This window comes from Mastigoproctus giganteus, chromosome 1, assembly GCF_048544385.1.
Source record: "Mastigoproctus giganteus isolate SK-2022 chromosome 1, ASM4854438v1, whole genome shotgun sequence".
Classification (NCBI taxonomy): Eukaryota; Metazoa; Arthropoda; class Arachnida; order Uropygi; family Thelyphonidae; genus Mastigoproctus; species Mastigoproctus giganteus.
The window spans coordinates 170586011-170613878 of NC_143575.1; the positions used below are offsets into that span (position 1 = coordinate 170586011).

Sequence of the window (27868 nt, forward strand, 5' to 3'; positions counted from 1 at the left end):
TTCCCCTCTCAGATCCCATAATACCCTCCACTGCTGAGATATTAAATTTGGATGTACAGGTAGTTCCCAACTTTACGAGTTAATTCGTTCCTAGGGAGTGCTCATAAAGCAAAAACTCGTAAAGCGGGAATTTATTTACCACAGACAATGTTAAAAATAGGGGTTATGTTCTCAATAATAAAATTAGTTAGCTAATTAGTTTGTTTAAAAAATGATTGAATTATCCAAATAAATTAAAACAGCCTGTAAAATCAAGCAAATTATAATAACAAAGCAATTATTTATGACTTACAAATGTTAAAGAATGTTTATTCTTCATCATCATCAACTAAATGCACACTCGATCACTCATTACAGTATTGACTCGGCACTCATTGGTTTGTTGCGCAAGGAATTTTCTTCAGAAATGCTTCAAGAGGTGTTTGTTTCCAAGATAATCTTCTCTTTCCTTTATAAATTTCAATAGCATGCATAAGCATTTTTTAATGGAATGCACAAATTGCAACTAACAAGATTTGCATGGAGTAACGAGTTTACAAAGCTTTACAAAAAAGGAATGAAGAGAAGATTCTGAAAATTTATTTTTTTTTTGTACGACTGAAGATCTCAGTAAAGGGGAAACACATTTCACCATAAAAACGTAAAAAAAACCACACAGTTCTGGCTATCGGTATTTTTGCAAATGTAATAACATCGAGTTTACTACTTGTTTATAATTAGATGCACTAACAGAAAAGCCCAATAAACCGGAAAGTGCAAATTGTTTTTATCATTTTATGGTTGTGACCTCCAGAAACGTGCTTTAGAAAAATATCACAAAGGCGTTCAAAATTGGTTCTTATAACAGAAAATATGATAACGATGAAAGTACAGTGTATTTTAATGATTTCAATTGGTAACTAATACAAATTACACTATAAAAACAACCATTGAGAGAGTTATATAGCAAAAATTTCAACTTCCGAGGTTGTGGAACAAATTACCAAAAAACAATGTATTATTGGGTTCACATTACGATATTTTCACAATACAATGATGTCTCTGGAACGGATTAATATCGCAAAGTGGAAAACACTGTATTGTATAGCTATGGGCATGGTTTGAAATGCGTTATTTATGAATGTTTAACTTTTTTTTTTTTTTTTCCAATTAATGTTCATATTTTCGATTTCAATTTTGCTGATACTTGAAAGAAAAAAAAAAAAAAAAAAACTCGTGAACCCGGGAACTCAAAGCGGGAACTGCCTGTCCAATTCAATATTCCCCTAGTCCTATAACATATCTTTAATGATATCCTTAAGCAACTTTCTTAATGCAGATTCTGCCTCCCCATAGCTATCACAGTAATTGGGTGGATGGGGGTTTAGAGAGAAAAAAAAAGTCTGTATCTATAACTAAAACATCAAACTTGATCATTGGCTAACTGCCAACTACGCAGGTTATACACAGAATCTAGCTTTCCAATCACCAGACCTGTAATTAGTCTCTTCCTGTACTAATAATAATCTCATTATCCTAATCTTCCTGCAACAAATCATTATATGCTTCAGAAATCCACAATTCCTAGACTATTAGTATTGTACAATCAAACCAAACATAAGCGTAGACACTCTGGTAGAAAATATAGCTAAAAGGGATCATTTTGCATCCCTAATAGCACTCAATTTATTACAAACAATTCCAAATCATATACTAACTATCCTAGCAGATTCATGTATCAATGTATTTGATAAATTTATGCGGATATGCCCAATGCAAGAGGCTTTTCTTTTTGCTAAAGTTGTGTATCTAATAAAGTAGCCACCCAGTGTATTCTAAGCCTTATACAAGGTGACTGGAAAGCCACTCCCTATTTTTAAAGTTGTTATATTAGTATATAACATAGACACCACTGAGGTCATTAAAAGTAAGAAGCACTAACTAAACATTTTACCTGAATATAGCTTAAATTGCTTTTTCTCATTCTTCTGTGTAACTACATTCTCAGATTTAGCATGCCACCTTTCAGGAAGTGCTGCTAAGGGATCCTGAAAACATTATTGTACACTGTAGTCAGATTCTGTTATACAATATCATTATCATCATATTTTAAAAACAGAAAACCCTGAGTTAAGAAAGAGCACAGTTCTAGTTTGGGAATGAATGCTATCTTGCATTATGTTTTTCTGTCTTTATTGTGCAGAAACACTATTGTCTCACCCCACAAGAGTGACAGAGCCTGGGCTATGCTCACTTTAAAAAATAACATCATTATCCACAAGTTAACCTATAGTTAGTAATACTGTTTTTAATTGGATAATTAAGAAGGCAAATCCATTATTTCTTAAAAACTTAAGACACTTTCCTGCCAATTTCAGAGCTATATGGCTCATCATTAGAAATATCAAATAAAAACAAGTAGCTACTTGTAAGTGGTGTGGAGAAGAAAAACTTCCAAATGAAAAATTAACTTCTATGAATATACTGTGTGGAAGTTATGGTGAATGAATACACAATTTTTTAAAAAATTATACACTTTACTTCCACGTTATTTATATAATTTTAAATAATTTAGTGAGTCCTTGCAGTAGAAATTAGACTTAAATAACATATTTCCCACCAAAAAGCAATCCCAATATATTAAGCAATATTGCATTCTCATTGATGCCTCAGATTGAACTTTGGGCATCTGTTTTCTAGACAGCTAAGAGATTTCTTCTAAGTTTGCATCTGAATTCAACTTTGTCTTTATAAAAAAAAAATCTAAAAATTGGAACTGAAACATCAACAACAACAAATATTATTTATTATACTGGGTTTGATTTTTTGGTAGAAAATAGGCTAAGCCTTTTGTCTAACTTCTACTTCAGCAGCAGAAACCATTTAAAATTATATAAATGGGGAGGGGGGTTTCAAAAAAAATTTTTATGCACCCAGTATTTGTGATAGAAAGATGAAATTTTTTCGTTTGACACCTTGAAATCTCTATAGCAACTACACAAATTTTGATTTAAATCTAAAAATTCATTTTTTTTTTCTTTGCAATGCTGAATGAAGTGAAGTGTCACAATGGATAAAGCTGAATACAGATCCGTGATTCAGTTCCTCTTTCTGAAACAAACAATCCACAAAGAAATTACTGTGGAGAAGACTGCCCAGGTTACAGTGGTTTCATGTTGGTATAAACAATTCAAACGTGGAAGATCCTCAGTGCATGGTGATGAAAGCCCTGAATGCACTGGTGTGTGATGCAAGAAAGCAAGCTTATACAGATTGGCCAAAACAAAAAAACCTTCCCATTTCACCTATCCATTCACTCCAAACGTTTATCCAATTCTATCTTAAATTTATTTAAACTATCAACTATCACAATGACAGACGAAAGTTTGCTCCAGCAATCAACCACCCACTCTAAAGGCAAATTTCAGGCACATTTATTCTTTAACTGTCTTACCTCAATTTGAATTCATGCCCCGTCAAGTGTGTAATCCAAGCAAGAGGATGAATCGAATCCCATCACCATTGAGCTTGCTCAAACCATTCAAGGCCTTATACACCTCAATCAGATCACCTCGCAGGTGCCTAGTCTGCAGACACTGCAATTTGCAGAACTTCAGACTTTCTTGGCAAGAGCAACCCTTTGTTCCCCTCACCAATCTCGTTGCCCTTCTGTGTACTTGTCCCAGCAGCTCTACATCTTTCTTAAAATGAGGCCTCCAGACCTGTATGCAGTACTCAAGGTGTGGCCTGACCATTACCTTATACAAAGAGATAATCACCTCCTTATCTATGCTAACAAAGTTCCTGTATATCATTGACAAGACCCCATGAGCTGCTATGGCAGCCTGTCTGCATATCTGACTGCAAAATTACCCCCAGATCTTTTTTCATTCTCCACCACCCTGACTGTAGTACTGCACAGTTGGTACATTACTCTGAGGTTACCCATATGCAGTACTTTGCATTTGTTAATGTTAAACTTCAGTCACCACTTCTCAGCCCATCTACCCAATATTTCTAGATCCAGTTGCAGTAGTGTACTGTCATTTACAACCCTGCCAAAATTTGTATTGTCAGCACAAATCTGGGATTTTAACTTCCCGGATATTGACTGGAACTTGTGGGTTGCTCACTCACACACTAGGCAGACTTTTGTGGATTTATTGGATGATTGTTTTCTGCAGCAGCATGTTCGAGAGGCAACCAGAGAAAGTAATACTCTTGATCTGGTTATCAGCAGTGATCATTCGTGAATTAAGAATTTGCAGATAAAGGAACCACTAGGTGGCAGTGATCACAGTGTACTGATGTGGGATTTACTTAAAGATTTAATTACCATCAGGGGTAAAGGAAAGGGTTTTTGCTTCTGTAAAGGTGTGTACAGTGGGATCAACTGACGATGTTACCAACAGTAAATTCTAAGTGGGAAGCATTCAAGGAATTAATCGTGGATGCTACTAAAAGTTCCATACCTATTAAGAAATATTGTTCAAGGTTTAGGCCTAAATGGTTATCTAATGAACTAATGAGACTCGTAACAGAGAAGAAAAATGCATGGGATGCATATAAATTATCAAGCGACTCAGAAGCCTATGGCAGATATAAGCTAGTCTGTAATCAGGTCACAAAGGAGGTTAGGCAGGCGAAGGCAGATTACGAGAAATCCTTGGCAAAAGATGCTAAGAAAAACAGCAAGGATTTCTTTATTTATATAAACTCTAAAAGGAAGGGGATGAATCTGATTGGTCCACTTGACATCGATGGTTCGACTGTTGATGATCCTGCTCAGATAGCAAACAAACTGAATGAGTATTTTGCATCTACATTCACACATGAGGAATTATTAAAGATTGAAAATGGCAGAAGGTTATCAAATTGTAGGAGGATACTTAATAATTTTGTAATAACTGAAAGCAAAGTGGAGGAGAAATTGTTGAAGTTAAACATAAGAAAAGCACCTGGGGTGGGTGGGTGGGATCTATCCAGTTATATTAAAGGAGGCGGCAAAGCAACTAAGCAAACCCTTAGCCATAATTAAGGGTTTGCTTAGTTGAGAGCATCCTTGGACTCAGGGGAGGTTCCCAAGGACTGGAGATGTGCAAATGTATCCCCAATTCACAAAGGGGGATCGAAAGGTGACACGAGTAATTACAGACCAGTCAGTTTAACTTCTGTTCCAGGTAAAATAATGGAGTCACTGGTTAAAGATGCATTGAAGGATCATCTAGACAAGACTGCAGCAATAATTCAGACACAGCATGGGTTTGTTAAGGGAAAGTCTTGTCTGACAAATTTGATAGGATATTATGATGTGGTTACAAAGGAACTGGATGCAAAAAATAATTTTGATATCATATATTTGGATTTCAGGAAAGCTTTTGACACTGTTGCGCATTGAAGACTATTGTACAAATTGGAGTAGAATGTTATTAAGGGTAAGTTGCTAAAATGGATAAAAGGATGGTTAAGTGGGAGAAGACAGAGGGTGGTAATCGATGGGTGTTGCTCTTCGTGGACTAATGTTATTAGTGGAGTCCCACAGGGTTCGGTGATAGATCCACTGTTGTTTTGTATATTTATCAATGATATTGATGAAGGTATATCAGGCTTAATGTCGAAGTTTGCAGATGATACAATGGTTGGCAGGGTTGTTAATGACAGTAATGGCAGTGTGCTACTGCAACAGGATCTAGATAATTTGGACAGATGTGCTAAGAAGTGGCAACTGAAGTTTAACCTTGACAAATGCAAAGTACTGCATATGGGTAGAAGTAACCCCAGAGAAATGTACCAACTGTGTGGTACTACACTTAAGGTGGTAGAAAATGAAAAAGACCTGGGAGTAATTGTGCAGTCAGATATGAAGTTTTCTGAGCAATGCAGACAGGCTGCCAGGGCAGGTCATGGGATCTTGTCAATGATATATAGGAATTTTGCTAGCAGGGAGAAGGAGGTGATTGTCCCTCTGTATAAGGCAATGGTCAGCCCACACCTTGAGTACTGCGTACAGGTCTGGAGGCCTCATTTTAGGAAGGATGTAGATTTACTTGAGTGTGTACAGAGAAGGGCAACAAGGTTGGTGAGGGGAATGAAGGGATCCTCTTACCAAGAGAGGCTTAAGTTCTGCAAATTGCAGTGGCTGGAGACTAGGCACCTGCGCGGTGATCTGATTGAGGTGTATAAGGCCTTGAATGGGTTGAGCACGCTGAATTCTGGTGGGATCCTTCCACTTGTTCAGATTACGAACCTAAGGGAGCATAAATTCAAATTAAGAAAAGACAGATGTAGAATAGATGTGCGGAAATTTGCCTTTAGCCAGTGGGTGGTTAATTGCTGGAACAAACTTCCATCTGTCGTTGTGGAAGTTGATAGGTTGAATAAATTTAAGGAGGAACTGGACAGGCATTTGGAGGGAATAGTGTGATTTTTTTTTTTTTTTGGCTGATGCTGCATAAGCTCATACACTTGCTTTCTTGCATCACATGCCACTACTACTACAACTGGACATTAAGCCTGATATACCTTTATCCATATCACTGATAAAAACAAAAAACAACAATGGGCTCAACACTGAGCCCTGGGGGACTCCGCTTAATAACATTAGTCCACAAGGAGCAGTGTCCACTGATTATCACTCTGTCTTCTCTCAGTCAACCATCCCTTTATCCATAGCAGCAACTTACACTTAATGCCATATTACACCAATTTGTACAGCAGCCTTTTATGTGCAACAATATCAAAACCTTTCTGAAATCCAAATACATGATATCAAAATTAGTTTTTGCATTCAGTTCCTTTGTGACCACATCATAGTATCCCGTCAAATTGGTCAGACAAGATTTCACCTTAGAAATGAAGAATTGGAAACAAGCCAATTACGATATGCAACATTCTTCTCTTGAACAGCCTTAGCACATTTATTGGAAAACCAAGGTTTAGATAAAGGACAAGATTTTAAAGTGGAGTGTGGGATAAAGGATTCCATTCCTACAAGAATAATTTCACTGACACGATCTGAGCAAACATTGATATCAGAAGTTTTGAAACAGTAATCGGACCAAGGAAAAGAAATCAGAAAAGAAGAAATGTCTGTTGTAATCATCAGAATCATTAAGCCTATAACACACTCCTACTTTCATTTTTGCTTTCCATGTGCTTATGTCAGACCAAACTGACTCAACATTGCACTGGCCACCCATGTCAACTGGATGCGCTGCCTCAGATTTTATGTTTTTCTAACTAACGGCATACCCCTCCTCTCTTCCCATCCTGTCTGTCCTTTCTGTACACATTATACTCCCCAAATTCAAATGCTGCATTCCTTATAACCTTGTGACACCACGTCTCTGACATCCCAACAACAACTGCCTTTGGTGTCTTGACCAGAACTTCAAATTCATCACATTTATTTTCTATACTCCTATCGTTGGTGTACATACAAGTATACATGTACCTGTTCTTACTCTTAGTTACCCAAACACAGCCCATTTATTTACTTGTTCCATGATGACTCTCATCAGTTCTAGAAATTCCCAGCACTTTGTTTTCCAGGCTGCTGCTCATTGCAATAAAAGCAGTGCAAGAATCATTTTCACCTCTGCCTGCAGCCATTGGTAATCTATTAGTCTGTATAGATGGTCAGGCCACACCTTAAGTACTGCATACAGGTCTGAAAGTCTTGTTTTAGGAAGGATGTAGAGTTGCTAGAACGAATACAGAGAAGGGCAACAAGACTAGTGAGGAGAACAAAGGGGTGCTCTTACGAAGAAAGGCTTAAGTTCTGAAAATTGCAGCGTCTGGAAACTAGGCACCTGCAAGGCGATCTGATTGAGCTGTATAAGGCCTTGAATGGATTGTGCAGGCTAAATGCTGATGTGATTCTTCCTCTTGCTCAGATCACAAACCTGAGGGGGCATATACTGAAATTGGGGAAAGACAGTTGTCGAATAGATGTGTGGAAATTTGCCTTTAGCCAGTGGGTAGTTGATTCATCTGTCGTTGTGGAAGTTGATAGCTTAAATAAATTCAAGGCAGAACTAAACAAACATTTGGAATGAATGGATGGGTGAAATGGGAAGGGTTTTTTGGTTTTTTTTTTTTTTTTGGCTGATGCTGTATAAGCTTGCTTTCTTGCATCATATGCCTCTACTAATTTTAATGCTATATTCCCCTAAGCTAGCAGTTTTCCAATCCAACTAACACTGATGCTATTAAGGCAGTAGGATATACTTAAATAGAAAGGGTGCATTCTTGCACCCTTTCTATTTAAGTATATCCCATCCCTCTAGAAGCAATCTCTCCTGTTAACAAGTTAATTATTATTATTATCTTCCCCCACCCCCTCATCTTCCTGTAATAACTCAACTTCTAGTGGAAGGACTTTCATGAAATTTTATATTCGATACTTGTAGAAAGATTTGTCTTGCCATCCCTAATTTCAATAAAATCAAACAAACAAACTGGCAATTGTTTTTTTTTGTCCATCTGTTAGCATGTAATAACTTGACTTCCAATGGATGGATTTTTGTGAAATTTTATATTTCGCTCAGTAACGATTTGTTGAGCCTTCCAAAATTTCATTAAAGTTGGACTAATGGAAATCTGGCAATTTTTATTTATTTTTTTATACATATCATATAGGCTATCCATATACCAAAACTGAAGCACTGGATATAATGTTTGTTGCCATGCACTGGTTAGAGAAACAAATGGGTAATGTGGCAGATGTACAGAAATGAAATGTTCTCAGTTTATGCATAAAAGTTTGCGTTTTGCTTTTTTTTTTTGTTTCAGTTATAAACCATTAATTATTACTATTTGCTAATGTGCCTGAAATGCAACACACTACGTACATTAACTAACTTGTTTTCATGTGTCATTTCAGTTCATGGTTATCCATGGGCACATGTTGCATTTTGATTTGTTATAAAATTTCTGTGCAAAAGTTTATATACAGTTCATATATATAATATATATAAATTTATATTTTGAGTGGGAGGCATTAGGGCCTAACCGTACTGTCTAGCACTTTGGTGTGCTAGCAGGTGCTGGTTCACCTAAAAACGGTTAGGCCCTAATGCCTGAAATGCCTCCCACTCAAATATAAATTCAAACGCACACATTAAAATAAAATAGGATCATACCCTAAATATATTAATGTGTATATAATGTTTAATTGTTAATTTTTACAACAGCATTAACGCCACATTTCTGCAACTACTATACAAAAGTTTATTCCTTTATAGAACATATAAGATCAAATTAACGATTATATATACAGTGGATTCTGGTTATTTGGGCCAACTGTTAATTTGGGGCAAATCTTAAAAAACAGAATCCAATCGAGAAAATAGCCAGGGTTTACTTCGCTTAATTGGGACAACATGCCGTTTAATCGGGGCAGGAGACCAAAGCACTGGAGATTACCCTACGATTGTCTCTGACCGTACCATGTGGTTCGGTCAGATTTCTGGAGGTCATAACAATAAAAACAATCAGCAGTCAACTGTTTATTGGGATTTTCTGTTAGTGCAATCTATCATAAATGGATAGTAAACTCAATCTTATTGAATTTGCGATAATACCGACCACTGGAATTCTGTGGGTTATTATGGTGAAATGTGTTTACACTTCCATTGAATCTTCAATTATATAAAAAAATTAACTTTCAGAATCTTCTCTTCATTCCTATTTTTAAAGCTTCATAACTTGTTACTCCGTTCTCACTTGCACGTATCATGTTACTTGCCATTTGTGTGTGCCGTGTTCTTTGTTATTGATTGCTTATCTTTTTACTGTTTTAAATTTTTACTGTTTTAAATTTAAACCACTGCCCACAAATGTCAACTAGTTAGTATGTACATATTACAGTACGTATTAATTATTCCAATTATCATGTATATTCTTTCGATTTTCACTTATCATTTTTGTATTTTTTAATTAGTAAGGTAATAGAGGGCATATTTGTGCTTAATATATCTTTACTTTTATAGCCTGCGGATAATATTCCTCCTATTTTTGCTAATTAGAATCGCTGTTTAATAGAATTAAAATTCAATTCACAAACATGATCACCATGAACAGCGCTTACTACACACATATAGTGAACGGTACTTTACTATGGTGAGTCCATCATAACGTGATTTGATTGTATTTTGAAATTTGAAAGTGAGCCAATTGTAAAGCAGGGGAACATTGTATTTTTAGCTATTTACGTGAAACTTCGGATAATTGGAGCAGCCGTTTAATCGGGCCAAAATGCACTAGTCCCGATGTGTCCCAAATAACCAGAATCGACTGTATTATATATATATATATATATATATATATATATAATCAAATTAATCCAAAAATTAAATAGAGAGATAGAAATTAATATATATTAAAAATAAATAAGAAAAATTAGTAGAAAAGTATATATATATATATATATGTATGAGCACACATTCTTACTATCGGTACTGTAAACAAATGAGTGCTTAAAAAAACACAAAGCATTAACCCTTTGCAGCCCAGCATTATTTTCACTGTCTTCCCCATGCAGTCCAGTTCTATAAAACAAACAAATGACTAGTTGAAATGTGATATTCAAAATTTATTTCATTTTGAAGGTTTATATGAGCTAATATGTAAAACAGCATGACAAAATAGTTTAAAAGCTCTAATGCAATATTTCTTCCTAAAAGAAAATATTCACAAAACCTTCCATCCATATAACTGACAACGTTTCTTACTTTTTAGCCTACTTTAAATTCCTCATCTATCCTTTTGTGGATGGGTAGATGATGCAACATCCAAAATATCTGCAGAAATCTCTTCCTGCTAAATACAATCTTGAAAAATTTAATTCCATCTGTCCATTCTTCACACCAATTTTTTCATTTAGTACCATGTTGATAATAACTCCAAAAATCTCCTTTAGTACAACCTAAACCCAGTTATACCATATGGAACATCAGAAACTATCTTACTTGTAAGTTTCCTTTCTTTCCATTCAATTTTTTTCAGGAAGGTCTAATAATATTTCTCAATTTTTCCTTCAGAAAGGACCTTTACTAGACTTGAATGTCTAAATACTTCTCTAACACATTAATTTACAACTCACACTGAAAAAATAATGCTGCCTGCCATTAACAATTGAATATAAACATCTACTCAGCTTTTCACACTGTTTATATGAAGTAAAGAAGTATAAATGAGTGATAGCACAGCAGGAAAACAGATTTTATAATTGGAAACACTGACAGTTGCAACAGTTTCCACACTGTCTGCTGTTACCAATTGAATATAAACATAATTTAGTTTTTCAGATTCTTTGTATGAAATATAAATAGATTGCAGTGCAATTACTGAATCAGTACAGCAGGAAAAGAAATGCTGATGCTCTTAACACCAACAACATCTGCTTAATAACTGAGCATAAACATCAGTAAACAAGGATTTAGCTTTCAGATTGTTTATATGAAATGTGAATAGATGGTGGTACAATGACTGTGCCAGTACAGCTGGAAAACAAATTCCGTAATTGGAAATGCTGATGGATGCCACATTGGACTGGAAGTGGAATTTTATGTCACACCTGACATGACAATGGACCGTAAAGGGTTAAATATCGAAATAAAACTGGAAGGGTTAATAATATATAATATATTATCAAATCATAAGAGTAAAATTACTAATCACAGTATAATACATATTGATAAAAATAAGTTTGAAAATGGAATAATTTATAGCTAAATTTGTGGAACCTATTCCTGACTGTTACATCCAAAATGTGCATGCTACAGCATGCCTACCATGAGCCATTTTTTTCAGAATGTATGTCACACATTATAGCAGGATCTACTTCATATCAAGGCACCTCCATAGCCAGGTGGGAAGGAGCAGCAGTATGTAGCACACGCTTCTTGATTAGACCGGGGTTCAAGCCGGTCACCACCAAATACAGAGGATGCAGAAAGGTCAGGGCACCACCGCATATATTCCGGAGCAATATGGCCTTAGTTGCTAATGCTCCTAAAAACCAAATAACAAAAAAACAACAACAACCACATATCAAAGCTAGAACCTATAATATCCCTATGGAGGCTATCCATTAAACATATCACGTAGTACAAAAATATGGTATTTCGAAGAACAGAAAAACAACTACAAGATGTTGTTGTTAAACAATTACAAGGTGTAGAAAATTTTCTTACTACAATTGACACACCATTAAAATAAAATACCAGCACTCATGGCTTGAAGCACTCCATATTTTTATTGTGGGCAACACTATGAATCACAATGGGAGGTTTCACTGTTGTTGTTGTAGTGGGATTTAATGGTGCAAGGGCTACTATGGCCAAATTGCACTTTGTTACTTTGGAGTTACTTTGGAGTGTTGATCAATATATGAAAAGAAATAGGTCTAGAAGTGAGTGTATATGTTGATCATTTTTAGGTAAGTGAAATGTTCCGATTAATTGGCAAAATCTCCAAGTAGTTGGTTTAGTTGTAGAGGTTTTTGTAAGTTAACAGTGATCTGAAACATGCAATTCTAGCTGAATGGCAATGTGAACACTCAATGAGAATATGCTTAACAGTAAGTAGGGAACTGCAGTGCAAGCAAAATGGAGGATCCTTTCCTAGCAGTAAAAAGAGGTGTTAGATGCAATATGGCCAATTCGTGCTCTCACAAGCACGACCTCTTCGTGCCTGTTTAATTGAAAACTGGATCTCCACAGCTGTGGATTCTGTTTTATTTCAAGATTTTGAAATTGAAGATTTTGGTAAACCACCCCTGCCATTCCCAGTGCACTCCATTCACTGCCTCCTGCAGTCTTCTGTCAAAAGAATATCAGAAAAATTTTGAACAGTCCTGATGGTATTTCTCCACTTGTCAAAATCCGTGCTCCCAAGCTTACTCCTGTTCTGTGTTGCCTTTTTACACTTTCTTGTTCCACCAGTATTTTCCCTTCTGCCTGGAAATTTGTTCATACTGCAGACCCTACAATACTTAGAAGCAATTTTTTTTTGCTAACTCGAAAATAGAATATACACATAGGTCTTGAGTATGATAAGCAAAACACTGGCCATTAAATTTAATGTTATGTCTAGATATGAGATTATAAGATATATTTATTTATCCATAAAAACAGTTAATATTCATCCACAAGGATAAATATTCCTTGTATATTCATTAGTTCTAATATTTATACATTATTCTCATCGTTGATACACTTTACAGTTGTATCAACGATGTAATAAAAAATTTTATTACATAGTTGATTTTAATAATAAAAAAAAAGGAATAAGACTTAAAACAGATAACAGATGTGATAAAAATGCTACAAAATCCATATAAAATGAAACTTATAAGAAAGCAAAACCATTACTTACTTTTCCAGTTAACTTCAAAATTTTTGCTTGCATTAGCAAAAGTTTACTCCTCTGGTATTCATAGCTGTGAAAGTGGAACTTTATCAGAAAGTCAATAAGATAAAAATACACATTACTAGCCAACATATGACTAGCTAAAGCAATTCTTGACATATTCTTAAGTATAAAAACAGTACAATGGCACTTACCCAATTCAAAAAGGCATAAATAAAAGTAAAATATCTCCAAATGTGCACATTTGGAGGTATTATGATATTTTATTTTTTATCTGATTTGTTTTTATCCTTTTTTTTAATTTTAACAAAGTTTTAAAGACTTTAAAGTAGAAAATTTTATTTTAAATAATAAGTGTCAAACTCAAGTAAATTAAGAGCTGAAAGTTTCAGGCATACAAGAACTTATAGTACTATTACATTATTATAGTAATCATATTTTAGGGCAGAAAGCCTCATCATTATTGTAACATCTCATTTTGTGAAATCCATCAGGAGTTACCCTCATACTTCAAATAAGTAATGCTTCCCCATTAAAAAAAAAAAAAAAAAAAACTTACTTATTTTCAGTTGAGTGCCACCACTCAGACTATACTGTTTCGAAGCTATCTGACTTCTCATCAGTGAGCGAGTAAATATCCAGAGGTATAATGGTTGACAACCCAGTTTGACTTATTTACACAATGAGAGATGTCAAAAGGTAAGCTTCTTAGACTAATAATATTTTAGGGCAGAAATCTTCAAACTATGCATCGTTACTACATAGTTGAATTTTATAATAAGGACGGCAAATTGTTCTGATGGATTTCACATAATATGAGAGGTTATAATAATGATGCCAATATACAAACTTCGGTTTGTCTAAAAAATTCAACTTAGTAAGTAATGATGCAACCACACTAACTAATGGCATTATTATGGTACTAACATTGATGCACTGCTCGTGCCTTAAATTTACATATACATAGTTTTGAAATTATGTTTAGAGAAAAGTAATACAATTAAGAGAGAAACAGAAAAAAGAAGAGACTAAAAATAAAGAAAATGCTAAAATAATAAAATACTAAAAAAAGAGATGTCACATAATACGCAACCTTGGTGTTACTGATCATGGGTCAATCACCAAAATTGCAAGAAAAAACGACAATATCGAGTCTAAATACATGCCCAAAGAGGTTGAGGTTAAAACTATATATGTTTAACACTGGTCGGCAAAAAAAATATTTTTTTTGCTCCCTGTTAAAATTCAGAGTGATTCTTGAAGATTTGATGTTGCTGAATTCAAATATAGCAACCACATTGCTGCAACACACACCAATTTTAAGGGAGAAGGTTGTAGGGGTTTTAGGAGCATCAATGACTAAGGCCATATTGGTCAGTGTACATTGTTGTGTATTACATGTATTTCCAAGGCCAATTTTCTGTTTGCTGGACAAAATATCCAAGTTTCCAGGAGGGAAAAAACCATTCCACCTTCACCTCAGGCCAACTAGCTCAGCCACATTGTCAAAAAGGCCTGTAAAATTTTCCTCACATCATTGTTCTGAATTCTGATGGGATTCTTCTGCTTGCTCAGATTACGAACCTGAGGGGACGTAAATTCAAATTGAGGAAAGACAGTTGTAGAATAGATGTGCGGAAATTTGCCATTAGTCAGCAGGTAGTTAATTGTTGGAACAAACTTTCATCTGTCATTGATAGTTTAAGTAAATTCAAGGAGGAACTGGACAGACGTTTAGAGGGAATGGATGTATGAAATTGGGTTTTTTTTTTTGGCTAATGCTACATAAGCTCATACACTTGCTTTCTTGCATCACATGCCTCCATTACTACTACTACAGACTCAATATTGTAGTTTTTCCTTGCAATTTTGATGATTTATGTTACTGTGTTCAGTAACACCAAGGTTGTGTGTTATGTCACAGTATTTCCTTAGCATTTTATCATTTTTTTTTTCTCCTTTATTCTCTTTTCAATTTCTCTCCTACTTTTATTAGTTTTATTGTTAAACTAATTTTATGCTTTCTTTATGACTTTGATATATAAATCTTTCAATCTCTTTTTTTTTTTTTTTCCCTTTTCTTTTTCTCTAAACTAATTTCGAAATACTTGTCACGGTCATTGGGCTTTTTCTGGTTATCAGTAGCTCTAGCCTATGAATATTATCTCTTTCTTTCTGTTTTTTTGACCTCCTTTTACTTATATTTTTATTGTATTTATATATAAATTTATACACTGTGTGTGTGTGTGTGTGTGTGTGTGTGTGTGTCAATAATAGGTACAATTTATAAATATCTTATGCAATATAATCCAGATCGAATTAATGCCATCTATATTAGATAGTACATTACATCCGTCATAATATATTTTATTATAGCTTTAGTAAAACAGGTAAGTGCTATTTAATAGTATATTATGTTAGATATGTTGGTGGAGGCCGAAAATATAAAACTGATTCTATATAAATATAAGAACATATGTATTTTAACAAGCTGACCAAAATATACCTGTAGATCAAAACACCAAGTAACTCTATAATAGCCGATACAGGCCCCCGTGGCCAAACATAGTAAAGAATAATCATTAGCAAAACAAAGTAATAATAATATAATACCAACTGTTAATTATAGGTAATAGGATACATTGAAAGGGACTTTATCGAGGGCTAACCCTCTCAATATATCCCACTCATAATTAACAGAGCTATCTGTTTCTGTTGTCATCTGCCTGTATAACATGGTCAAATATGTAATATTAAAAGTTTAGTGGTTAAATAGATAAATAGTTAGGAAGTAATTTAGTTGTTAACAGGCAGGATGACATTTAGCCCAACCGATAGCTAAAACACATATGTAGAAGTGTTACTTGAAGAAGCAATTATTTAGAACGAAGAGAAAAAGCAAACCAATATCAATCTATAATTTTCATATAAATAGGTACAATAGAGGTACAAATATAAATATTTGTAATATTTTGTACAATATAAATAAATAATTTGTACAATATAAATAAATAATTTGTACAATATAAATAAATCATATAAATAGGTACAAACTTTTAATATTACATATTTGACCATGTTATACAGGCAGATGACAACAGAAACATAGCTCTGTTAATTATGAGTGGGATATATTGAGAGGGTTAGCCCTCAATAGTCCCTTTCAATGTATCCTATTACCTATAATTAACAATTGGTATTATATTATTACTTTGTTTTGCTAATGATTATTCTTTACTATGTTTGGCCATGGGGGCCCGGTATCGGCTATTATAGAGTTACTTGGTGTTTTGATCTACGGGTATATTTTGGTCAGCTTGTTAAAATACATTATGTTCTTATATTTATATAGAATCAGTTTTATATTTTCGGCCTCCACCAACATATCTAACATAATATACTATTAAATAGCACGTACCTATTTTACTAAAGCTACAATAAAATATATATATATATATATATATATATATATATATATATATATATATATATATATAAGGTTCTCATTGTGTATATATATATATACAGAACACACGCTGATTTCTGTTAATTTTCTGTTTGGTGTTAAAATGTTCTTCTCATAGTTATATAAGATGATGTTTAGCAACACAATCTTTCATAATGCACTCTCATAGAAAACTATGAAAGATTATTAATCAGTTTCCCATACACATTATCATTTCAAATAAATATACAAAAAAAAAAGAGTTAATATCGCTTTATAGCAGTCATTGTTATCTGTAAGTCAATAATCATGCAAAAAAAGCATTTTATTTCATAATTGTATACTGATATGATTGATAGCTTTTCTTAAATGATATAAAAACATTATGCATTTTATAAATATAACTCTTTTCAAGTCAATATGAAAAATCTATCCTTTGTGTATTTATTAGGTAGAAAAATTGCAGTAACGTTTCACCACATTTTTCATATTAATAAAAGCAAAACTCCAAACATCTTGTTTCAAAGTCATTTGACTATGCAATTTTGTATTCAAATCCTTATATGTATATTTAAAGATCTAGTTTATCATATTTACAACTTAACATATCACTATGAGCATTCTTACCTTGCCTCCTTCAAATGACTAACCCATTCATCACAATGATTTTGTGTGGTACAACTAAAATAGTGCCTTCTCTCTCGATCATCTTCAAATGCTATAACGAAAGAAATGCAAAAAATTAAGAACTACCCAAAATATTTTGCATATCAGAAAGTAGATAGCATTTAATGTACAATGTGTAACCAATTTCTGCTACTTTTATTATTTAAACCACAAAGAATCAACAAACTAACCACTGGGAAAACTGTTCCACTTCTTTCTTAATGCAATCATTATTTAATACATGTCTTATAACATAATGTAGTCAATAATTATTCAATGTAATTCATTTAAAACTGAAAGTGATGACATTAGTATTAATAAAATGCATGAAAGCAAGCTTATACTTATACAGCATCAGCCAAAAAAAAAGAAAGTTCCATCACCTATCCATTCTTCCATTCTCTTATTAGTTTGTCCAGTTCTCTCTTGAATTTATTTAAATTACCAACTTCCACATCAACAGATGGAAGATTTTCCGACAATAAACTACCTGTTGGCTGAAGGCAAACTTCTGCACATCTGTCCTGAAACTAACCTTCCTATTTGAATTTATGCCCCTTGATATGTGTAGTCTGAGCAAGAGGAAGAAAGCCATCGGCACTGAGCTTGCTCAATCCATTCAAAGTCTTAGTTTCCAGATGGTGCAATTTACAGAACTGAAGCCTTTCTTGGTAAGAGCACCCTTTGTTCTCCTCATTAATTGCATTGCCGTCTCTGCACCCATTTCAGAACAAACCACTGTCTTATACAATGGGATAATCACCTCCTTATTCCTGCTGGAAAAATTCCTATATATCATTGAGAAAACCCCATGAGCTGTCCTGGTGGCCTGCTACACTGCTTGGAGAACTTCATTAGGTAGGATATAATTTTATTATATATGATATTAGATGAAATATTAAACAGCAGTGGAGTAAAAAAATTATGATCATAATTTCAACAAGCTTAAAATTACACAGGATACTAGATGGATGAAATTATGAAATTTTTATGAAGCTTAACTACAGATGACCAAAATCAGAAACAAAATATTTTTCCTGATGTAAAATGAAATGCTAACTTTGATTCTACACTTTCAATCCAAGACTTTATGTTATATCCATATAAGAGAAGCATATTCTCACCACAAATTTACAGTAGTATTAGTGTTAATATACGAAACAACATAAAAATTTATGGTACTGTTCACTTATACCGTGCAGCAATTGGAGAACAAGACTGATGTTATGTGATGAGTGATGGCACTGCTAACTACTAGAAGTAAACATGAAATTAAAGAGCGATTGTTCTTTCAGAACAGCAGTCAAGGTCAGTGGAAATTACCACCATTTCAGAACAGTGTGAGCTGAACTACATGTCTGTCCTGTGCCTGTGTTGTGGAGGGACAATGACACAAAGAACAAACCAAGTTTTTTATTCGACAGGGCAAAAATGCCACGGAAATGTCTCAAATGATGAAGCAAGTATACAGAAAGAATGTCTGTCTCATGCACGTATGTTTGAGTGGCATAAACATTTTGCCCACAGGAGCGAATCACTGGAACATGATGAACATCCAAGCCCAGAAAAAAATGATATGAATGTCAAGAGTTGATTATTGGTCATAGATAATGGGGAAATCATTATCTACGACCAATGTGCAACGCTCCAAATGATTTCAGAAGATCTGTGCATTGATAAAGGAAATCATTTGACAAATAATAACCCAGGATTTGAAGAAAACAAAGGTCTGTGCACAGTTTGTTCCACATTTGTTAACAGACTGTCAACAACATGCACAAGTTGAACACTGTAGAGAACTCACTGAGGCTACTGAAACCAAGCCCAACTTCCTGAATTCAATAGTCACAGATGACGAGACATGGTGCTTTTAGTACAAATCCACAACAGAGTGCAAAGTGGAAATCAGCCAACTCTCCCCAAGCCAAAAAAGTTCAAAAATCAAAACCATGCTCATCACTTTCTAAGATAGCAAGGGAACTATGTACAAAGAGTTCATTCCTAATAGCCAAAGTGTATCTTCTACCTACGATCTGGATGTTTTGAAATGTTTGTTGCAGAGAATCCATCATGTGCAGCCTCAGTATGGAGAAGATAGCAGTCGTTTCCTCTTGCATGACAATACACCGACCCATAAGGCTCATTGTTCAGGAGTTTTTTGGCTATCAAAAAAGGCTGGTACTGTATACCCACCATATTCACCAGACTTAGCCCCGCGTGACTTCTTTTTGTTCCCAAAGCTCAAGGTGAAACTGAAAGGTTGTTATTTTCATGACATTGGCACCATTCGAAGAGCTGTGATGAGAACATTGATCAGCATACCAGTCACAGCCTTCCACCAGTCATTCCAGTCACTTCATGATCGTTGCATGCACTGTGTGGATATGGGAGGAAGTTACTTTGAATAAACCAAGGTTAGTTTACTCCTACATGGGATCGTTATTTTTTTCTAGTGTCAGTCTTGTTTACAAAATGCCACACTATGCATTTATTGCATGATAAATTTATATATTTAACAAAAAGCCTTTCGAAATAAATAACAATTTTGTTCTCATCCCTTATTCTACCCCTACTCAATGGCCTTTACCGGACATCTGTTAAAATTTTTTTTTTTTTTTTTTCCCCTTTACGCGCTTTTATGACATTGTCATTATTTTTTCTTTGCTTTTGTAAGGTTTGTTCTAAATCTAAACAGTTTTACTATTTTTTATCAGAAATCTATGCCCAAAAAAGATAAGCCATACCACTCTCAAGTTCAAAGTAATGCACACAGTAGTAAAATTTGTTAGAATAATAGGTGTGGTGTGATATGTAAAGAAAGTTTATTCAAAAATAAGGCATACAATGTTTTCTTCTTTTCTATTCTTCAATATAGGTAGCAGCTTTTACACTGACAGAACTATTTTCTTTGAAATATAAAAATCATTAATCCTGTTATGTATCAAAAATGCGTTGAAGTATCTAAAAATCATTACAATGATCTGTCTACCTTTCATTTATAAGGCATAGGGCTGGATTTATACATGAGGTTCTAAACCAAATCATGTGAAGAGGCTCAACAAATGTAATTATAAATTTTTATCTTCACAAAAGCAAATGAACAAGCCTCATAAAATAGCAAGGCCCCAAGCCACAGCTTATTTGTCACGCCAAATTCCAACACTGGATGGATCTTAACTTTATCATAACTGTTATCAGACATTTATTGGTCCTTCAAGTTGTCACACACATTCTCTCAGAGTCTACCTGGGAGTCTAAAACACTGATGGAACTGATATTCGGGTGACACTCAAATCAAGTGGAGCCAATTTCGGCAAAGTCCGGACGATCCGTGACAGCCAAATCCTCTGCTTGCACCTTCACAATGGTGGGACTGTTAGTAATCCTGGGTATAACCCCCATGTGCAAGCACACTGTGGGTGACCACCCAGGTGTGAACCAACATAAGCAGGGGTCGAGGTGTGGCACCCACACCACATGGATGCATGACACCCCTCTGTGTTACCAGGCAATACTAGGTGGTAGATAGTATTAGCCACATGGTGCAAGAAAGCCTATGGCTTATGCTGTACCAGGAAAAAAAAAAAAAAAAAACCCCGAATAAAACAATGATAAAGGGAAAAAAAACTAATAATTAATAAAAGAAAAGGAAATTAATCTATCATCCTATGTGTTTTCCTCACCCGAAAGTACTATCCAGATCACCTTTGAATTTCCCCAAACTGTCAGCCTCCACCACCCATGTAGGCAACTTATTCCAGTAATTTATAACTCTTGGCTAAAATAAAGCTTCCTGCAGTCCAATCTAAACATCTCCCCCTGTAACTTGAATTTATGTCCCCTAGTTCTAGAATCATTTATAACCTTGAAAATTTCGTGCTCATTCATTTTACTGATGCCTCACAGAGCCTTAAACACATCAATCAAATCTCCTCTAAGGTGGCTAGTTTCCAAACTCTGCAACCCACATATTCAAAGTCTTTCTTCATAAGGACGCCCTTGTGCCGATCTCACCAGGCGAGTTACCTGTCTTTGCACCCTTTGAAGAAGCTCGGTGTCTTTCTTTAGATGCGGTCTCCATACTTGAACACAGTATTCCAAGTGTGGTCTAACAAAAGCCTTATATAATGGGATTATCATGTCCCTATCTCTACTTGCAAAAGTTCGATAGATCATCGATAGGACACCATGGGCCTTCCTTGAAACCTGTTTACAATGCTCAGAGAATTCCATGTCTGACCGTATCGTAATACCCAAGTCCCTTTCCTCCAGTACTGGGTTTAATTGAACTCCACCAAGTGAATAAGTTACCTTGGGATTACTGTTACCCAGGTGTAATACCTTACACTTTGTTGGATTAAAGCATAGCTGCCATTTTTCTGACCATTCCTGAAGTTTATATAGGTCTCTTTGAAGAAGCTCAGCTTGACAGTGATCATTAACTACTCTACCAATTTTAACATCTGCAAATTTAGACATCACGCCCTCTATCCCTTCATCAATGTCGTTTATGAAAATTTAAAAAAAAAAAGTGGTCCTAATACTGAACCTAATCCTTGGGGAACCCCACATCTTATATCAACCCAATCTGAGGAATAGCCATTTATCACAACCCTCTGCCTCCTGCCCTGGAGCCATCCTGATATCTATTTAAGGATTTTCCCAGTAACTCCAACCTGTTCCAACTTATAAAGCAACCACTCATGTGGGACTGAGTCAAAAGCTTTGCTGAAATCTAAATAATGTCGAAATTATTCTCTAAATCCAGCTCATGAGTGACCCTTTCAAAATAGCGAACCAGATTTGTTGAACATGATTTTTCCCTTTACAAAACCATGCTGAGTATCCTTCAGAATTTCAATTCTATCCAAATGATCATGAATTCCAATCTTGATCATTGCCTCCATGATTTTCCCTACCACTGAAGTCAGACTGACAGGTCGATAATTTCCCACTTCACTCTTAGAACCACCCTTATGTATGGGAAATACATTGGCACTTTTCCAATCCAACGGAATCTCCTCAGAGTCAAGTAATACTCGTATAATTAGCCTCAATGGTTCAATGCACTCACTTGCCACCTCCCTTAAGATTATAGGGTATATTCCATCAACTCCAGGAGCCTTACTGGCCTGTAGACTCTAAAGTTTTTTCATTAAATAATCTTGCGAAATTTCAATAATATCATTAATTACATATTTTTCAACTTCGCTCCCACAATTTCCCATTGCCACAAAAAATTTTTCTTCTGTAAATATCAATACAAAATAACTGTTGAGTCCATCTGCAACAGCAGCTTGTGTATTTAATACTATCCCCTTTCACTTACATAAAGGTCCGATCTGGTTTGTCCTGCTCTTAGCATTTATATATGTGAAGAATTCCTTATCCCCCCCCCCCTCTTTGCTCTATTTGCTAGCGATTTCTCATAAACTGCCTTTGGCTCTATTACAGATCATAGATGACTCTCATCAACCGGTGCAATACCACCACTTTGCTTATTTGAAGCTTAAAGTGGTGGAACCCATGTTTAGTCTCCAGAGCTATGTTATGGTCAACCCTTCCCATCTCTTCCATCATACAGTATGACTGATGACTTTTGAGATTATGATGGACATCATGGCAAGATCCAATCTTCCTTACATTTCGAGGATACAGCTCTAAAACGGTAGGTGTTCGCAGATCGGCTGCTAGTTAGTACACCAGACTGAACCTTTTGGTAACTCTCCAGGATGCTACAGGATCAGCTAGTTTATAATCTTGCTACCTCTACTCTGCCAGATAGTGACTGGCAGGAGTCCGAGATCTGAGTACATTCTTACCATGTGTACGGCATATTCAAAAATTTCATTACTTCTTACAGCATGTCCCCCCCCCCCAATTTTTATATACGTAGTCTCAGTACTAATCTCAACAATGTCCATTTCCACTTGCAGTCTACGAAACCCCATGTACTTTTTCTGACAGAATCTCAGTTATTGGTTGATTCAACTACTGCTCATCTCAGTTGTCCAAATTATTCACGGTATGATTCTTTTTGCCTCAAAGGTGGTACTTGTGCATATGTCCGTTCTGGTATTCCCTGTCAGAGACTTCGTAATTTGAAATCTCCTCTTTTCAATCTTCTCTGGCTTAAAATCTCTCTACCTCATTCTCTCAAATTTATCTGTTGTCTCTACCGTTCTCCCAACTCCACTAATCACTTGGAGCTCTTTGACTTCCTCTGTTTGCAACTCGACTTTCTCCACTCCAACTTTCCTAACAGTGAGGTAATTTTCCTTGGCGATTTTAATGTTCACAACTCCAGCTGGCTTCTATTTTCTAGTCGCACCGACCCAGCTGGTTGTGATGCTGAGGCTTTTGCAATTACTAATGACCTCACACATATTATTCATTTACCTACCAGAATACTGGACAATCCTAACCATACAGCCAACACGTTTGATCTTTTTCTCACAAACAACCCTTCTAAGTATACGGTCAAAGTGAGTGGTCCTTTAGGCAGCTCAGATCACAATTTGGTGATTGTCTATTCTCCAATGGAGCTTTTATCTCATGGCTATTCCCAACCTCATGTTGTTTGGCATTACAAGAATGCAAAATGGGATGACCTGCGAGATTTCTTTTCTTCTTTTCCTTGGTCGGATTACTGTTTCAAAACTTCTGATGTCAACATTTGCTCTGATCGCGTTGGTGAAATTATTCTTGGAATCCTTTATTCCACACTCCACTTTAAAATCTCGTTCTTTATCTAAACCTTGGTTTTCCAATAAATGTGCTAAGGCTGTTCAAGAGAAGAATGTTGCATATTGTAATTGGCTTGTTTCCAATTCTTCAGTTTCATTTTCTGCCTACACCAAAGTTCACAACAATTGTAAAGCAGTTATTAATCAGTCCAAACAAAATTTGGACAGGCTAAGAGTAGAAAACTTGCTTCTTGCCCTAATGGTAGCCGAGCATTCTGGTCTCTTGCTAAAGCTATTGGCCACAACTTTTGCCCACCTCTGTCAAAACCAGATGGTTCTGTTGTCACTTCTGCCAAGGATAAAGCTGACCTGCTGGCATCCCATTTTTCTTTCAACTCATGCATTAATGATCTTGGTAAAACACCTCCCACCATTCCCAAAACGCTTCATTCAATGCCTCCTGTGGTCTTCTGTCAAAAGGATGTCAGAAGGATTTTGACTAAACTTGATGCTAAGAAAGCTCCAGGTCCCAATGGTATTTCTCCACTTGTTCTCAAAACCTGTGCTCCTGAACTTACTCCTGTTCTTTGCAGCCTTTTTTTGCTTTCTTATTCCAAAGGTCTTTTTCCTTCTGCTTGGAAATTTGCTCATATCCAGCCAGTTCCTAAAAAGGGTGACAAATCCCTCCCATCAAATTATCGTCCCATTGCAATTACTTCTACTCTTTCTAAAGTAACGGAGAAATCAATTAACCACCAACTTTTAAACTACCTAGAAACTTTCCATCTGATTAACGATAGCCAGTATGGATTCCATCAATGTCAATCCACTGGTGATATTCTGGCTTATGTTAACCATTTATGTACAAATTCAATGGAAAAGTTCGGTGAAACACAAGCAGTTGCTCTTGACATCTCAAAGGCTTTCGATCGTGTTTGGCATAAAGGTCTTCTAAACAAGCTTCCATCTTATGGTTTGCCAACCATTTTTTGTAACTGGTTATCCAGTTTCCTCTCTGATCGCTGACTGAGGGTAACGGTAGATGGCTCTCTGTCTTCTAACTTTTCCACTAATGCTGGTGTCCCCCAAGTTTCAGTTCTTTCCCCCACTCTTTTCCATTTGTATATTAACGACCTTCTTCCATTGACTGGAAATCCTATCCGTAGTTTTGCCGATGATAGCACCTTGCATTCCACTTTCCAGTTTGTGAAACCTTGCCCTGCTCAATCAGCTTCAACTTCTCGAATATCCGCTACCAATTCCTTAAATTCCGATCTCTAGGTAATTCTCCAGTGGGGCAAAGACAACTTAGTTGATTCAATCCTTCTAAAACTCAGTCTTGTCTATGGGTACGACCAGGCTGTCATGCACGAAAAAACTGAATATGGCCTGTTACAACGTAAGATCACTCATCGGTGAAAACAGGATATTAGAGCTGGAAAAGGAATTAGAAAATATGAATTGGAATATCATCGGTTTGGCTGAAACAAGAAGAAGAAATAAATCACTTATAAGTTTATCAAGTGGAAATCTTCTGTACACCAATGGAAACAGTGAAAGAAATGAAGGTGGAGATTACTTTCTGGTCCATAAAGATATAAAAAACAACATTTTGGAATTCAAAAGTACATCACCAAGGGTGTCAAGACTACAACTCGGGATTTCTAAGAGGTATAAGCTAAAGGTTATAATGATTTATGCACCAACATCGAGCCATGATGATGAAGAGGTTGAAGAAATGTACACCGAAACTGAGAGCCTTCTAGATGAACAGAAAACTCACTACACTATCATTATAAGGGACTTCAATGCTAAGGTTGGAAAAAGACAAAACAGCGCAGAAAGGGGACCTATAGGAAATTTTGGAATTGGTGAAAGAAATGAAAGAGGTGAAAGACTTGTGGAATTTGCATAATCTCAAAGAATGTCAGTAATGAACACTTTTTTCAAGAAAAGGGTGAACAGAAAGTGGATATGGAAGAGCCCAAATGGATTAACAACTAATGAAATCAACTTCATTCTCACTAACAGAAGATATATTGTGAAAGATGTTACTGTCCTGAACAAGGTAAATGTTGGAAGTGATCACAGAATGGTAAGATGCACGCCTGATATAGATGTAAGAAAAGAAAGGAAAAAACTGACTCGAGTAAATAATTCAAAGGTCTTTGAGATAACAAAAGAGGAGAAAAAGCAGTATGTACTGGAACTTAAGAACAAGTTTGAACTTCTGCAGCCTGCTCATGACCAAGATATCGACGAGGAATATTACAACTTTCTGAAAATGATAAAGCCCAAGAAACCTATACGTAAAAAGAAATCTAAAGAAGAAAAAATTAGTCAAGAAACACTTGTCATGATGAATTGAAGACGACAAATGAAGAGCAAGAAAAACACTGACAAGTAGAAAAGTGAGTATACTGAGTTATGCAAAGCTATTAGAAAGAGACTCAAAGAGGAAATAAGAAAATTTAACAGAAGAAAAGTAGAACAAGCATTAAGGGAAAACAAAGGATTTAAATTAGCAGCCATGAGCAGTAATACAGAAAGACAAATGATACTGAAACTGAAGAATAGCGATGGTGTACTTATAAACAGCAGAGAAGGCATAATTCAAATAGCAGAAGACTACTATAGAGAATTATACAAGGAGCGAGGGAATGATGCCAGAAGTGGGGAAGATGGATCGCAAATTAGTTACACATACAACATACCCGATATCCTTCCTGATGAGGTAGAACATGCGTTGAAGAAAATGAAGAATCAGAAAACCCCGGGGAAAATGAAGTTACTGTAGAGTTGTTAAAATTGGGAGGAAAGACATGACACAAAAGCTGGCAAGACTCTTCACAAAATGCATTAGAAAAGGTGTGAAGACTAAGGAGTGGAATAATGCAATCATAGTTTTGCTGTATAAGAAAGGAGATAAATCAGAAATTCAAAATTATAGCCCAATTAGCTTGTTATCCCACATCTACAAGTTGTTCACAAGGGTCATTACTAACAGATTAGAAAGATTACTTGATGAGAATCAACCGAAAGAGCAAGCTGGTTTTAGGACAGGATTCTCAACTATGGATCACCTTCATGTAATGTCACAGCTAATGGAGAAAGCAAATGAATATAAAACACCATTATGCCTGGCATTTGTGGATTATGAAAAGGCATTTGACTCCATACAGCATAAGGCAATGTTTCGGGCACTGGAAAGACAAGGCATGATACTCCACATATTATGATTTTGAAGAAAATATATGAGAATGCTACCTCCTTTATTAGACTAGACAAAGACAGTAGTAAATTTAAAATTGAGAAAGGAGTTCGACAAGGAGACAATATCTCCCAAGTTGTTTACTGCTGCCCTTGAGGAAGCTTTCAGAAGATTAGAAGAAAAGAGTCAATGTGAATGGAGAGTACCTAAACCATTTACAATTTGCAGATGACATTGTGGTCATAAGCCACAATCCCAAAAAATTAGAGGAAAATCTTAAATCAGTTATGCAGAGTTAGTAAGGATTTTGGACTAAAGATGAATATGGCTAAAACAAAATTAATGATGAACAAGTATGCCACAGAAAGGGAAATAATGATTGAAGGAGCAGTAATTCAAACAGTGGAGTCATATATTTATCTGGGACAAGTAATTAGCTGTAATAATGATAAATGGCTGGAAGTCAAGAGAATAAATTTTGGATGGATAGCATTCAGGAAATATAGT

At 35.4% G+C, this 27868-nt stretch overlaps 1 protein-coding gene across 1 annotated transcript in view; it reads right to left on the reverse strand.

Annotated features, from left to right (window-relative positions):
* LOC150091250 (pleckstrin homology domain-containing family J member 1-like) overlaps positions 1–27868 on the reverse strand; it is an 81109-nt gene that overhangs the window by 13748 nt on the left and 39493 nt on the right. The window contains exons 4-6 of the mRNA XM_090382986.1: positions 17426–17516; positions 13360–13423; positions 1934–2027 (exon numbers count right to left, since the gene is read on the reverse strand). Coding sequence (XP_090239112.1) covers positions 1934–2027; positions 13360–13423; positions 17426–17516 — 249 coding nt within the window. The remainder of the gene's footprint in view (positions 1–1933; positions 2028–13359; positions 13424–17425; positions 17517–27868) is intronic.